Source organism: Vanessa cardui, chromosome 8, assembly GCF_905220365.1.
Source record: "Vanessa cardui chromosome 8, ilVanCard2.1, whole genome shotgun sequence".
Lineage (NCBI taxonomy): Eukaryota > Metazoa > Arthropoda > Insecta > Lepidoptera > Nymphalidae > Vanessa > Vanessa cardui.
The window spans coordinates 11,514,771-11,529,813 of record NC_061130.1 but is presented as its reverse complement, the minus strand read 5'-3'; the positions used below and the strand labels follow the sequence as shown (position 1 = coordinate 11,529,813).

The 15,043-nt window shown below is 34.1% G+C and overlaps 2 protein-coding genes across 2 annotated transcripts; one reads left to right on the top strand and one right to left on the bottom strand.

Annotated features, from left to right (window-relative positions):
* Positions 1-58: 58 nt before the first annotated feature.
* Positions 59-10,265, bottom strand: LOC124531645 (pancreatic triacylglycerol lipase-like). The gene is made up of 7 exons (XM_047106114.1): positions 9,827-10,265; positions 9,370-9,536; positions 3,996-4,119; positions 2,908-3,153; positions 2,159-2,341; positions 1,610-1,769; positions 59-940 (listed from the first exon to the last, which is right to left on the bottom strand). Exons 1-7 carry the CDS (start codon positions 9,885-9,887, stop codon positions 721-723), a joined length of 1,161 nt encoding a protein of 386 aa, XP_046962070.1. The 5' UTR covers positions 9,888-10,265; the 3' UTR covers positions 59-720.
* Positions 10,266-12,057: 1,792 nt separating this feature from the next.
* On the top strand, positions 12,058-14,620 carry LOC124531910 (coiled-coil domain-containing protein 85C-B). The gene has a single exon (XM_047106479.1). The coding sequence runs from the start codon at positions 12,561-12,563 to the stop codon at positions 13,812-13,814; it is 1,254 nt and encodes a 417-aa protein (XP_046962435.1). The 5' UTR covers positions 12,058-12,560; the 3' UTR covers positions 13,815-14,620.
* The last annotated feature ends 423 nt before the right edge of the window (positions 14,621-15,043 follow it).

Here is a 15,043-nt window from a genome sequence, read left to right as displayed (position 1 = left end):
CTCCCGATCACAATTGTAATATATTGATTTATTTTTTTTATAAATAAAAAATAACATAATTAATTTATAAAAAAATAATTTATTTTTACAATAATAATTCTTTGGCTGAACACAATTTATAGCACAAATATTGTACTTTTTCTTACTTATTTTTAGTCAAAAACACTTATCAACTTAATACCTACATCTATTCAATTGTAACAACGCAAAACATTTAAGTTAGAATGTTAAATAAGTTGAAATATGAATAAATTATACTTATTACATTTGAAACAAAAATATACATACTAGTTCAAATATATTGCTAAAGAAACGTTGAAACGTCGCTCAAAAAAAAAAAAATCGAACACACGCTTTTCTTTCAGCGATAGTATTAGTTATCTGTCGTTTCGGGTTGAAATTTGTGTCAAATTGTATTCGTTGACACTTAAGACGTTATATTATATTGTTGGAATAAACAAGCAACATCAGCGTCAAGTCATACAACTTCCCTATTTAAAAAAAAAAAAGGCGGGAGATTTGTAGTTGACACATTGAGAATTGCAATTATAATTATTACGGTGTAATGTGATTATTGATGGTTATTTGTGTTGTAGACTAAATGTTTTTCTTTTGTGGTAGATTGATTGTTATTATAAATTAAAGATAATTGTTTTTAGAGGTTAACCTACTTCCTACTTCTGGTTCTAAAAATATATAATAATCATTTGAAAGGACACGTTAATAGTTGAAACTGTCCAAAGTGTTGTTGTCGTGGTGGGGCGCTGCGTGTCGCGCGCGCAGGCGCGGCGGCGGGCGGGGGCGCGCGCGGGGCGGGGGCGCGCTGGCGGCCGCCGCGTACAGCTTGTCGAGGCAACAGCGCTCGTCGCCCTGCTGCAGCCCCGTCGTCGCCGGGCAGAACGGCGTCGTGAAATCCTCCAGGCAGTAGGCGCCTGATGCGCTATAAGATATGAATAATCGTAAATGTATATTAGAAATTATATCTAATAGTAGTAATGGTTTCGAAGTATTAATGATTTTTTGACAATGAAATATATTGAAAGGATCTCGAGTCAAACAATAACTTATAGTTCAAAGTTTGAATTCAACATCTCCCTATATATAATGTAATCCACGACCTATCGGAATGGGTTGCGACCTTTTCGACTACTACTACTACTTATTCTTAAACTATTATACCGATGGATAATAATTAATATAAAAAATTACCTTAATTTTAACAAGAGATGCATTTTAAGTAAATAGTTCATGTTTTTTTATGATATATGTTGGCGGACGAGCATGTGGGCCACCTGATGGTAAGTGTTCACCATCACCCATAGACAATGACGCTGTAAGAAATATTAACTATTCCTTACATCGTCAATGTGCTACCAACCTTGGAAACTAAGATGTTGTGTCCCTTGTGTCTGTAGTTACACTGGCTTACTCACTCACTCAAACTGGAATACAACAATACTGAGTACTGTTATTTGGCGGTAGAATAACTGGTGAGTGGGCGGTACCTACCCAGACGGGTTTACACAAAGCTATACCACCAAGAGAATTTGAGTATATTTATAAGTTTAGTGTATCTGCATTAGTGCTCGAGTTGTTTCTTGCTACTCACGTCATCGGCGTCGGTTGGCCCAAGGGGACAGGCAAGGCGGCGGCGCGCGCTGGCGGCACGCGCACGGAGCAGCGCCGCCCGCACGGCGCCGCGGGCCGCGGCCGGAACAGGCTTTCGGCTTGGTAACAGATCGACCACACGTGACTGCAGAGTGCTTCATCTGTGAAAAAAAAGTTAGGCTTAGTAGGACCTCCGTGGTCGAGTAGTGTGTAGACCTGTTTTCATGGGTCACGCCACTTCGAACTACCGGGTTCGATTCCCGACCGAGTCGTATAGAAAAAGTTCCTCAGTTTTCTGTGTTGTATTGGTTCTGGGTGTTTGTAGCACCTTCGTTACTTCTGGTTTTCCCTAACACAAGCGCTTTAGCTACTTACACTGAGATTAGAGTAATGTCCGTGATGTCCAATCTTTATTATTATTATTATAATGTAAGCATCTTAACGTAAAAAAAAATCAAATTAATTTAACAAAAGATGATATAGATTCCTAACAAAAGTCTTCACTCTAAAAGAGAGACTAAGGGTATTAAATATTTATAAACAGTCATACTCGGTGTATCTTCACAATACGGTTGGCTCCGTCCACCATTGAGGCAGAAGTCGGCGTGTCCAAGCCGGGCTCCTTCGCCGTACCGGCCGGCATTGGTGTGCAATACGTGCACGGCGCGCGCGTCGCCGGGGTCCAGGCGCAGAGCGGGCGCTGATCTGATGAGAGGACGGGCTGGGTCCAAACCTACAAATAACTTTTACTTTAAATAACGAATATAATTGTTATAAAAATATGCGAACTATACAAGTATAAACTAATTCAATATTCTTGGTATGCATAAACAGAGGACGTATTGTACCGATTAGACGTGTGGAAGTTTATCACACAGATACATATTATTATAAGAAGTAGAAATACAATTCGTCCAATTGAAAAGTAATGTGGAGTATTTCAAAACAATCGTTATCGATTGATGAATTTTCGACCTAGTTTTACTTAAAAATGCTTCGTGCAAGTCTGGGTAGGTATCACCAATTCATCACATAATCTACCGCCAATCAGCAATACTGGAATTGTTGTGTTCCGGTTACATTTACACGTTTACGGGACATAACATCTTAGTAAACAAGAGTGATGGGGCATTTGCTATGTGAAGTTATGTGAGGAATGATTTATATCGCTTACTGTACCAATTTCTTTGAGTAAATCAGTTACTTATCAGATCATTATCCAGTTCGCCTTCCTAAGCGACATAATGAGGTACAAAAAACAAAATATTTTACAATATTTACAATTTTTATAATACGTACCAATAATTCGATTAAGCCTAAAATTCAAATAATTGGCCATAATGCCGCACATGTGGGCGCCGAGCGAATGACCGACACACGTAAGCCGGTCTGGTCTTAGGCCAGCTCTCCTCAGAGATCCTAACGCTTCCGCCACACATCGGGCTACTGGTCGAAGGTTATGGACTGCTGCGACATAACATGGCGGTTGGCTAAGCTGCCCCCAGTCCAGCATGAAAACATTGTAGCCACCGCGACGAAGATATGCTGTAAAAGTTGAATATCATTAAATATAACATTCATTTTTAGTTCCATATGGGCTATTGTTTATATACTTGTAATAGTGATTTTCGTAACCACTCCAAATTGAGGTCAAGTCCTTTGTTCTTGTTTATAAAGTTACTTTTTATATCATTTTAATCTGTATCACACAACTTTTTCATCCGTACTTAAAAGAGTCATATAAAGGCTAAAACTAAGGTTCAGTTTTAAGGAAATGTCAAGTATCTAAGCCTTGTGTCAGGGGTATTGAACCGCGTTGGGAGAAAGTCGTGGGAAGTGCGAACTGCATTGCCGGTTCGAATGGCGCCGATCTGCTTCCATATGCGCGGGCGCAGGAATACTTTCACTTGCATAACAAAAATGTTGTCGAAGATAAAGCTATTGAAACTGGTATTCGCGTTCAACCAAAGCTTTCATCAAACATATAGGTATCGAAAAAAAATTGAAGTATACGAAATCAGATTAATCACGGAATCTCAGAGACTACAAAAATTACAAACTTGAAATCTGGCAAGTAGGTCTCTTATAGAGTGTAGACATCCGCTAAGAACGGATTTTACGAAACTCCACCCTTAAGGGGGTTAAGAAGTTTATGTCACGTGTAAAGCCGCAGACTCAGCTAGTAGCCTTACAAAAGAAAGTTTTATAAACTAATTTCAATTGAGTATATCTGCAAAATGATAACTTAATCCTTCTGTACGACGAAGAAATAAAAAAAAAATATATTTTCATATACTTATTTCTTGATATTGTACTGGACTATATTAGCATGTAAATAGTCGCCTACTGTAAGTGTCTGTAGTACTAGTGTATTGCGATAGACTGACCATCTCGGAGCACAACAATAGGTAGAGTATCATCGCCGCCGGCGTAACCGTGCACCAGCAGGATCGTCTCGTGCGATGGTTCCCAACTGCTTTGACGCAGCCAGTCTTCGCTAAATAGATCTACCTGGAACATAAATATAGATATTTATTGAAAAATAAAAAAAAGGTTTTAAATAAATTAAAAGCACGAAAGCTATTTAGATTATAGTCATTAGGATATTTCAAAACAGGAACTCATAACCGTTACATATATTTTGTTAAAACTAGTTGTTATTTTTTATGTAGAAAAACCAGCTCAGTAAATTGAAAAATATTTTATATCTTTACGGACAAAAAACTCTATACCAAGCAGATAGCTGTACTTCTTTTACCGAGCAATTAAAATGATGTTTTTAAAACATTTGTTTGTCTGTCCGTTAGACTATTTTAATGAATTTTAAAAAGAAGCATGCTTGAGCACAAGTCTGCTTGTCCAAATCTTATATAAGTAGGTATGTCACCGCAAAATTACAAATATCGTTAAATTACAATCTATCTCGCGAGATTGTGAATTGTTGAACCGTAACATGCAGCTTACAATTTTACGCATTGATTTTTAGTTACATTATAAAAACTCTAACATAATCGAAATATTATGAACTATCGAAATTGTTTATATTTTATTGCAAATTTAATAAACGTTCACAATCTATCGACAGTTTACATTTAAGCGAAACAGATAATAATCTAACGGTATTTACAATTTTACGGTGAAATATACAACCCATAGATACAGTTTCTTAATGCAGGGTTTTATATTTTTTGCTTTTGAATTTTCGCCACAAATGGAATTCGCCCAAGCGAGCGAAGCCGTCGGTTCGGCTATTATAAAATAAGTTTACATCAAAATTTATCGATCCTTTTTGTGAAGATCCCATCCGGAAATCAGTCTTAAACGATTCGAAAGGTATAGTGCCTTAGATGTTTATAAAAATATTTTTCGCAGTATGTGCCAAAATTTGATCGGATTTCGGCTACAAGCGACATTTGAGACCAATAGGTAAATGTATGATTTACATAATATCTGTTCGTTTTGGATAAGTAGAAAGTTATATTTCAAAATTGAAGAATATTATTTGCACAAGTTTTAATGAAAATATATTTATTAAGATTATATAAGTAAGAGTATTTTTGTAAGTGTGTACTTTTAATTTCTTCGTATTCGGACAGATAGGTCTGCGAGGACTTTGTTTAATAGTATGTAGTACCTACTATATAGACTATTAAGGAAAAGAAAGGAAATCATCAATCTTGAGTCCCAATACCACTGATAAATTGAGAGTTTATTGATAATGAATCGTATTTGCCGTTCAGGCGAATGTTTATTCCAAAAACGCAACGAACTTGCGGTTGCAAAACCGAGATTATATCGAAACCTGTATAAATAAAAATAAAATGTCTTTAGTTACGATTAATCTGACGTACATTTTTGGATATCTTACAAATCTTCATCGTGGTCATCTTTCTTCATTGACCAAGCCTTCCGCTACTGTTTTAGTTATTTAACCCAAAGGTCAAGCCTAATCGACCCTGTGGGGATGTTGGTTTTTTAAGGATAAACTAACCGCTATTTTAGTAGAATTCTGAGCTCCTGGACCCAAGACTGTTCTTCTCTTAAAATGTTTGTTCTATTTTTGGTATAAATTTCGTTTTGTAAAATTGAATATTAAAGAAATTGTTTAGATTCCTGATTAAAAGCTTCTCATCTAGGTTACAGCGCAACACTTTGTTAGTAGAACGTTCCGGTATTACAAAAGAACGGTTTGACAATACTGGTCTTTGGAAATTCTGTGTGAACATCTTTTCTTGACATTTGTATGGTTTGCAGGCACACATTCAAAAACCTCTTGTAAAGTCTTGTACCTATAGTTTATAGTCTTGTGACTTTAAAATAAGCAAGGGACGTCATTTTCTCAAGGCCTTCCACAGTATTTAAGTCACAATTAAATTCGTTATTATTCGGTTTCTAGAAATAATGCGCTATGACCTTTGCAGCCCTTTACGAAATATGTCATTTCTATTCTGATGCAAAACAAAAAGGCACACAACAGTCGCAATCAATACGATCGAATAAGAAACGAGATGAAGAAATTGCTACAAGTCATATACCAGTTATGTTACAACAAATACCTACATAGAAAAATACTGTAAATTAATTATAGTTTAACTTAAAGTATATGCTAAATATCGATTTGTCTTTTGTTTTTTATTTGTTCAATTAAAATCTATTAGATCGTCATTACTATCATAGTATTATATATATAGATATGTATTTTTGTAATTCTTAGCTTATTTCATCTTATAACTTTGAATTAAAGTAGGTATGAATGTGTTAAGGAAGAGCGACTTCTTCTGGCACGGGAGCTCACGGCACTCAAAAGAGGAAGTCAACCTTTGAGATATTATTGTACTGTCTTGGTTATTGATGAAATAAACATTTATTATTATTATTTAATTGTAGCTGTATAACTAGTAGTAGTAGTAGTAGCTGTATAATACACGTAAAAGGGCCTAACGTGGAAATTTGAATATTTTATGAAAGCCAGTTACACAACCTATGTTTAATGCGTAACACTTAGATTATCATTTATATATCCTAGATTGTTTCGCATTACAAAATAACTAAAACAAACGAATCAACTTAATTATTTTGATGTGCGTGGCAGTTAGTTACGCTTCAAACTCGACGATGTTTGACTTTTTGCGACGCGTCCCTCAGTTTTGACAGTATATCTAAACATAATGAACTGTGATACACTAAATATTATATATTTAAGAAGTATCAGTGTTAATTATTTATATTTCATATATTTTTGAACGACACATAAGCAATTACTAAGTAGCCCAATTCTCAATACACAGTAACAATGTAAATCAAGATCGTTTATCGTTTCATTGTTAATATTTATAAAATATAAACAAAGCAGTATTAATAATTATTTGTTTTACAAACTTTTCAGTGTCTTACTACACTTCGATCAATACTTGAGGTCAAGTTAAGTGTATGGTTTCTCTCAAGGGCCAAGGTTTGATGCTCAAGTTACAGAACATAGTACCGCAAGGATGTATTGTGTAACAATTACCGCATGTGTATTTGACATAGATTACGCGATTTAATTCATTATTATAAAGTAAATTCAAGATTATTTTACAATGTATATTTCTCTTCCAAAGTTATATTTTTTTCCAAATATGCCGTATCATTTTTAACTCTCTAACTAACCAGTACAATTATAAGTGTTATTTAGAGTTATATCTAAAGTCACAAGTGAAAAAAAATATTAGACAGTGAAAATTTTTGCGATCATAAAAAATTCGAAAAGCCTAGTTTCTGGCTCTATCAACTAAAGATTTAGGTACCTACTTGTTTATACCTTTTAAGAAGCTCGAGACTTTTATACGGTTATGTAATGCTTTCGCGTGTAAATCTTCTGTAATTTAAATTTAATTAAATCAGTTAGTGTTACTGTTTATTTAAATAATATATATCAGCTCTTGATTACAATACAGTTATCTATATCTTATTTGAATATTTAAAACAAAAGTGTTATTTGATTAGGTTAACTGGCTCATGGTGGTTGTTAAAAAAATATCTAATTTATACAAAGAAGACACTTTCTAAACAGAAAAATCTATTTGGTATTCTTTAAACGCGTGTAACGGACCTGCGCACGTGTAAGTGTATACATCTATGAACTAGGTACAAGAGGACCATCGACTGATTGTTTACTGATTTTATTTCACGTAGGATTTAATAAAAACCTAAAAAATTCAAACGCTATTGTCAATACCCCCTAGGCTACGAAGCATTATTCATTCGGTCGCAAGTAAAAGTCGATCAAGTTTTTATACAATATATTGCAGCAAAACTCACAATGTTAGTGTAAATTATTTTTCAGTAATTTTATATTTAACATACATCTTTATCAGGGCGAGCGAAGTTTGAAAAGACACATTCTTTTTTTTTCGAAAACATATTTTTAATTAAATATATACAACTTTATGAGTTTAGATTAATTGTATTTACAGGTTTGTAAAAATATAAAATAAATTTATTATATTACAATTTTTAAAACAATAAAGTAGTAAGTATGCATTTATATAAAACAAGAATCTAAGGTGAAATATCTCAAAATATATCTGAATATGCTTGAAAATAAGTATGTGTGAGTTGTAAAAATTATATTATACGGTTATTTTTGTTGTATAAAATTATAATTGAAAAGAAAAATAATTAGAAAAATACTTTATAATTGCTAAAGATCGTTTCTTGTATTTTTAGTAGTGTTTAATGAAATAATATGTAGGATTATGTAAACTAATGCATAATTAACAAAATCAACTGCTCTTTTCTTGATATGAGATATGAATATATATTTTAAATGATCACTATAACATCAATGCAAAATTTAAGAACAAAACATAAACATCATGGGAAAAATTGAAGTTAATGATTATAATGATCATTAATGCTAAACTACCTACTTGCCTACATATTCAATGCGCAGTTATTAATTAGCAACATTGCATTTATACAGACAATCTCTCAACAACATTAAACTGATAATTCGTCATGGTATTCCGACATCCATGTATCATAATCTTAATGAAATAAAAACGAAATAGAATAAGTAATACATTGTATAAATAAAATATTACAATATACCTACTTACTGGATGTTTAAAAAAATGATTTACTACTTAACTAGAAAATTATTATTCAAAGCTTGAATCTTTTTCATGAACACGTTATTATAAGTTTTATTTAAAAAATGATTGCCCTTCATCGAACCTTTGTGGATCTTATTTATTAAATCATTAATTCTTCGCGAATTCGCGAAGAATTAATGATTTAACATTTGTGGTAGTTAAAAACTCAGCACCAGATTTCGCTGAGAACTTAATATTCTTGGTTCTCCATTTTCTCTTATATTTCCAGCAGGACGACAGTATTATGTCAAGCTTATGCACATATTAACTATTACAGTTGGTCAACCGTTAATCGTTTCGGATCCTGCTGACGAATAGTTTTGATCTATTGAGGCAACAATGTATGTGTCATTCACTATTTTATTCAGAATTAGAATACTTGCATTTAAAAATGTCAATTTTAATTCCAATTACTGAAGCTCAAGTAGCAAGAACATATTGTATTCTTAAAAGGAGAATTAAATTTTCTCCAATATATCATTGATGAATTGAAAGTCTACAAGTCAGGTTGAAAAATAAATAAACCGGGCTATCTCAGCCTTTCGTTTATTATGAAGGCAATAAGATAACACCTTTCTTCCGCAAAATGAGTAACTGCAAATCCAAAATGAATACTTATAAATACCTGTTTTTTATACGGTTCAGCCTCAGTGTATAAGTTTAGTGTGACGTTGGGATCAGGACACGGCTCGCGTTCACGCCTCCAGACACAGTCCTCGAGTGTGGCGTTGTTAAAGAGGTCACTATTGAGGAATAGAGCCTCTTTTATGGGTTTCCGTTGTGCGCTGATATCTAAAAACAAACATATTTTATGAACCATAAGGTGAAAATAATTGTTATTTATGTTTATGGTTTATATATTTATAGGTTTAAAATAACATTTGTTGATAAAAGTATTTAATCAATTATATCGTTAACTGAATATAACTAATACGTATATCAAAAAGTTATACATATTAGTATAATCTAATACGTATAACTTTATATATCTTTGAAGGAAAAATATATGAAAGTGTTTCATAAAATGTTTTTGATTTATCGATCAATTATTGTGTTCAAAAGTTTAGAAAAAATGTACTTACCAGAAACACAAATCGCAAGCACAAATAAAAGGAGCGTTCGAGTGAAGTGTACGCGTGCCATCCTTGTGGCTAACAATACCGAATAGAGGCGCAGGCGCAACCTAAGTAAGTACAGGTTGCGAACGTTAATGAGGCGCTCACAAGTACGTACCACCTTTTACAAGCAACAACCTATACGTATATGCAATGTGCGGTATATGAAATATCAGTGAAATGAACCGTGCTTGAACTTCAAAATGGTATAACAGAACCGCTGCCCAAGACCAGGGAGAGACTTATTGAGGCGTCAGTTTTTTCTAAAATATCGTATTTCTGTATATTAAGTAGAAATACAGAAAACCCAAATATAAGCGAGGCACAATATTAATTAACATGTAACATAAATAAATTAACTTTACTCGAATAAATCAAAATATCATCACCATAATCACATTCACAGTACTCTATGTCAATGATTGTCTGAGATTTAAACGTTAGCTTTCCTGCCGCAAGTCTTGGGGTCTTTTCGTGGTCGATTTATTTCCTGATAATCTGCGGGTAGTTGAAGAGTGAGGTGCATTATGTGGTCAAAAAGAAGACGAGTACACATCAATTGATCAGAGTCGGCTATTGAGATGAAAGACAAAAGGAATTATATTGAGAAGTAAAACAGAGATATTTTACTCTACGGGTAACTCGCGGCTATTGTGAAGCTCTACTTAACGCTCTTAATTTTGTTACTGCTTATTGCAATTATTTATGTACTGATCTATTGTTTTAAATGGTTTATATTACAAATGTTTATAACACGTATACTCTTACATCATAAAATACATATTTAAAAAGACGTAAGTACATATATAACTTAAAAGATTATTATTATAATATAAACGTAGGAATTTTGTAATAGGAAGAGGAATAAAATAGTTATTTATTGTATATATGAGTACCAGTTGTAGAGCGCGTTAATATCTTCAGCTACTAGGCTAATAAAAATTGAAACATAAATATTCAGCAATTTTATCAATCTTAAATAAACCTTATAAAAACAAACTTATACCTTACCTTACCTTAAGTATAGGCTCGGTCCTTTATCATCGTAAATGTATTGAGTACCCATGTCCAAAACTTGAAAAAAACATGCAGGTAAATGGTTTTGAGTATTTATGGCATTATTTGGCTGATTTGTACAATATCTTTGCATTCATAGATCAGACGAAATTGTGCAAAATTCACGAACAAACGAAGCGATTTGTTATCGCCCATTTGGTTCATAAGGTTGGCAAAGTTAATAAAGACGTAGTCGGTAGTCTAGTTAAATATTATTAACTACCTAAATAAAAAGCTTTGCAAAAATTCATTGTGCCCGTGGTATATTGTTTTTGTGTAATATGTGTACGCGGTTTCTTGCAAGGACATGTTACATGACAAGGACAAGACAAGAAAAAAAACAAAAAATAAATCGTGCATATTTTTAAATTTATTGTAATCGTGACATTTAAATTAATTAAAATGATGATGGTAACATTCTGATTAGTTTTCAAAGCTATTGTAAAATTTATGTCCGACTCTATGTTAACGAAAGTCCCTTTGTTTCTCTGTCTGTTGCTCTATCACGGCCGAATCACTGAACCGAATTAAATGAAAATTGTAATGAAGCAAGCTTGAACTCTAAAAAGGACATGTGCTACCTTTTTATGCTTAATATACGAAGACCAACTCCTAAAACGCGAGCGAGATCGCGGGTGTCAACTATTTCGTATATTTCTTTTTATTTATACCGAATACAGCTTGCAGAGAAGTACGTTATAATTGTAGCTATATATATAAAATTAGAAAGTAAATAAATTAGACGATAATTAACCGGTATTAATATTTAATTGAACTAAGCGAATATAAGCTATAAAAGTAATTAGTATGTTTTATTGAAGTATTTATATGAACAAATATTTCATTAAGAAAGTTGTAGTACATATTATTTTAAATACTTACTGCTTGAATAATTTTATTTAATTGACTATTGCTGCAAAATTATGAGCGATGTTCAAGTAGTGTCAAATTATTTTTTGTAACTAGATGACTTTCTGTCTATTATATGCTATATATGTAGGTAGGTATTTATAATTATATCTAAAAGCTGAAACTCTAGATTAAGTGTTAAATAAATTTTAATTATGTAACGATATGTCAATGATTGAAGCGAATATAACAAAATCGTATTATTACTCAAAGGTATTTCTAAGTAATCTTAGCAAATGAATGGTTACACGCGCTCACACAGACGTCGCATTGTACAGGTAAGAGAGAGCGCGGTAGAGCGAGACGTCGCGAGCGCTGCGCAGACGGAGCTGTCGCAGCCCGCAGGTATAGTGAGTGAACGAAGCAGCCAGTCACAACTACGCGTCCCGCGTGTGTCCGCGTTTTCTTGCCATACCGAGCACTGCACGTAACCTGTTTGTTTAAGCAATATAAAAACAACCTCAAAACCTACAAACGTATTCATGACATATCAATAAGTATTACATATTTCAAACAAATTGATAATGTTTCATGCGGTTTAATATTTAACAACACGACCGAGTTAATAGTGTGAATGCCACGGTCCACAACCTACGCAGCCGGCGGCGTTCCCCTACTCCGTTCATTCAAGGACCAGCCGTTGAACTCATGTTGCCACAGTTGATGTATGAACGCAATCCTCACTATTTGGAAATGAACCTAGAAAACTGCATGATGCGAAGTGTCGACTAAGCTGATGACTATTCGCGAATCGGTGCCAACGACAATGTCAATCAGACAAAATACGGGAGAATTCACTAAGCACAAACAACGACTAGGTAAACAGGGCCCGGAACCGGTCAACTTTCCACCGCGCTATCATCCGCCGCCACCTGCCGCAGCGGGTTCCAAACTAGCCACTATAGAGGCTGGCGCGAAAGAGTTCAAACCTCCGAATTCCGTAAAACCTATTGATTCTAGTAAACTGCAATATCCTTTAGGTGTCCAAAATTCCATGCCAGTATTGTATCCAAGCGGACCGTATCCACAAGTGAAATATCTACAAGGATACCCTGTGGGGTATCCGGTTCCTCCGGCAGCGCTTCGTGTTCTTAGGCCTGGTGGTGAGATTGTTACGAAAGCAATTGTTCACGAACCAGTGGAAGCTACAGCTCGTGCCAGAAGTGCTGACGATACCCAGCGGATCCAACGCAATTTAGAAGAAGAACAAATTCACAGGCGGTCTGCGGATATGCTGAAGTTCACAAAACGAATCGAATCAGATGGTACGAGGCAGTCGACAGATCAGAGACGGCAAATTCAAACACTTTTAGATGAAATAAAAGCATTGAAAGAGGCCAACCGCCGTCTAAGTGACGACAATCAAGAACTACGTGACTTATGTTGTTTTCTTGACGACGATCGACAGAAAGGTCGTAAGTTGGCACGAGAATGGCAGCGTTTCGGTAGGTACACGGCGTCTGTGATGCGACAAGAAGTATCAGCATATCAAAATAAATTACGAGAGCTAGACGACAAGCAGCAAGAACTTATCAGAGATAATTTGGAGTTAAAAGAATTATGTCTTTATTTAGACGAAGAAAGGGAGAGAAGTACGTGTGTTAACTGTGGAAGAGCAGCCGGAAGAGAGAGGGATGACGGTGATGGTAGCAGTAGCGGCACAAATGCTGAAGAAATTCCTAGACCTCCCACGTCCACGGTATCGATTACTCATCCACAATTAGCAGAACGTACAGTACAGTATGTACGAGATTTAGAACAGAAAGTGCGGCGATTAGAAGCTGAAAAGGGCTTAGGGAGTGGTCTTAATGAAAGACCAGAGGCTGTAGTTCGTGCACTACAGGTGTTAGAAGTAAGAGAAAGAGTAGAGAGAGAGAAAAGGAGACCTGCTCCAGATTTGGATACAGGTGAACAGGCTCTTGTGCGAGAAATGTGTAACGTAGTGTGGGGTAAATTAGAAGAGGGGCCACCTCAAGCACCACCCCGCTGATATAAAGTGTTGCGTTAAAGAGTTCAAGTATTGAAGCAATCGTAGTAAACAAAATATAACTGAATAAGTATTACAAATACTACGATGGAAGTAAAATTATAGCAGTATAAAAATCAACGTTTGATTGGAATCTGACCCGATTGAGGTCATGGAGAACGATGTCAAGTCGCATGACCTACAGAGTGCCTTTAGTAGTGGCCTTGTTTATCAAACAGATGTAACAGAACTTAGTTGATAATGAGTAGATATAACGTAAAATACACGTGTTCGTAAGCGACAACTAAACTATTTACAATATTGCCTTATGATTTTATAAAAATGACGAAATCCTAAAGTACAAAATTAGTAAATAAGCCTGTCGACGTAGATATAAATATTTTCTCTACACTAAACTAAACCAGAAACGCTCACATTGAATTTATAACGTCTACAGTAGTATTGTTAGCGCTATGATAAGTATTAGTGTTAAGTTATTATTTTTTTAATTGTTTTTCAATTGCTATTGATGAGTGTTAGTTTTAAATGAGGCTAAAATAATTTATTAATTTGTCTGTGATTAATTGGTCTTTTAAAGAGCTGAATATTACTTTTGTTATTGCCGAAAAATACACAAAATTTATAACATATCCTTAATAGTTTCACCGCATCTAGTCATAACTAACTATTAAATCAATTTCGTGTATATAATGATAAACATTAAGTTGCTTCCCCAAATGTTCAGCTCGAACCATTTGCCCAGCTTGCTCTAACGTGTTATTAATTGTTAATTTATTGACGATTTTGATAAATAAATTATTTCTGTTTTATGTTTGCATTTTTTATTTTTAATGTTAATAAGCGTTTTATTTAGTAGCGTAAAATATATGTATGTACATAAACAGGTTATACTGTTAGAACATTAGTATAAAAATACATTATCCCTCAATTCGAACGCATATGTCACTCTATGCATCAAACCATTAATATATTATTATTGTAAGTTGCTTAAAAATAATGTCATAAAAATATATCTAGAATACGATGATATTATATACTGCTTATAATATATATTATGATTTTATTCCGTTTAATAATATCTATACCATGCGAGTATTCTATTTTTCTTTCTATTACACCAAAGTTTAGCCCGTATATAATATTTCTATATACCTACTGGGTATTGTAATAAAAGCGTATTATTTTTCAAAATAATAAAACGACTTGCGCGCCACCTTTATAATAGTGCGGAA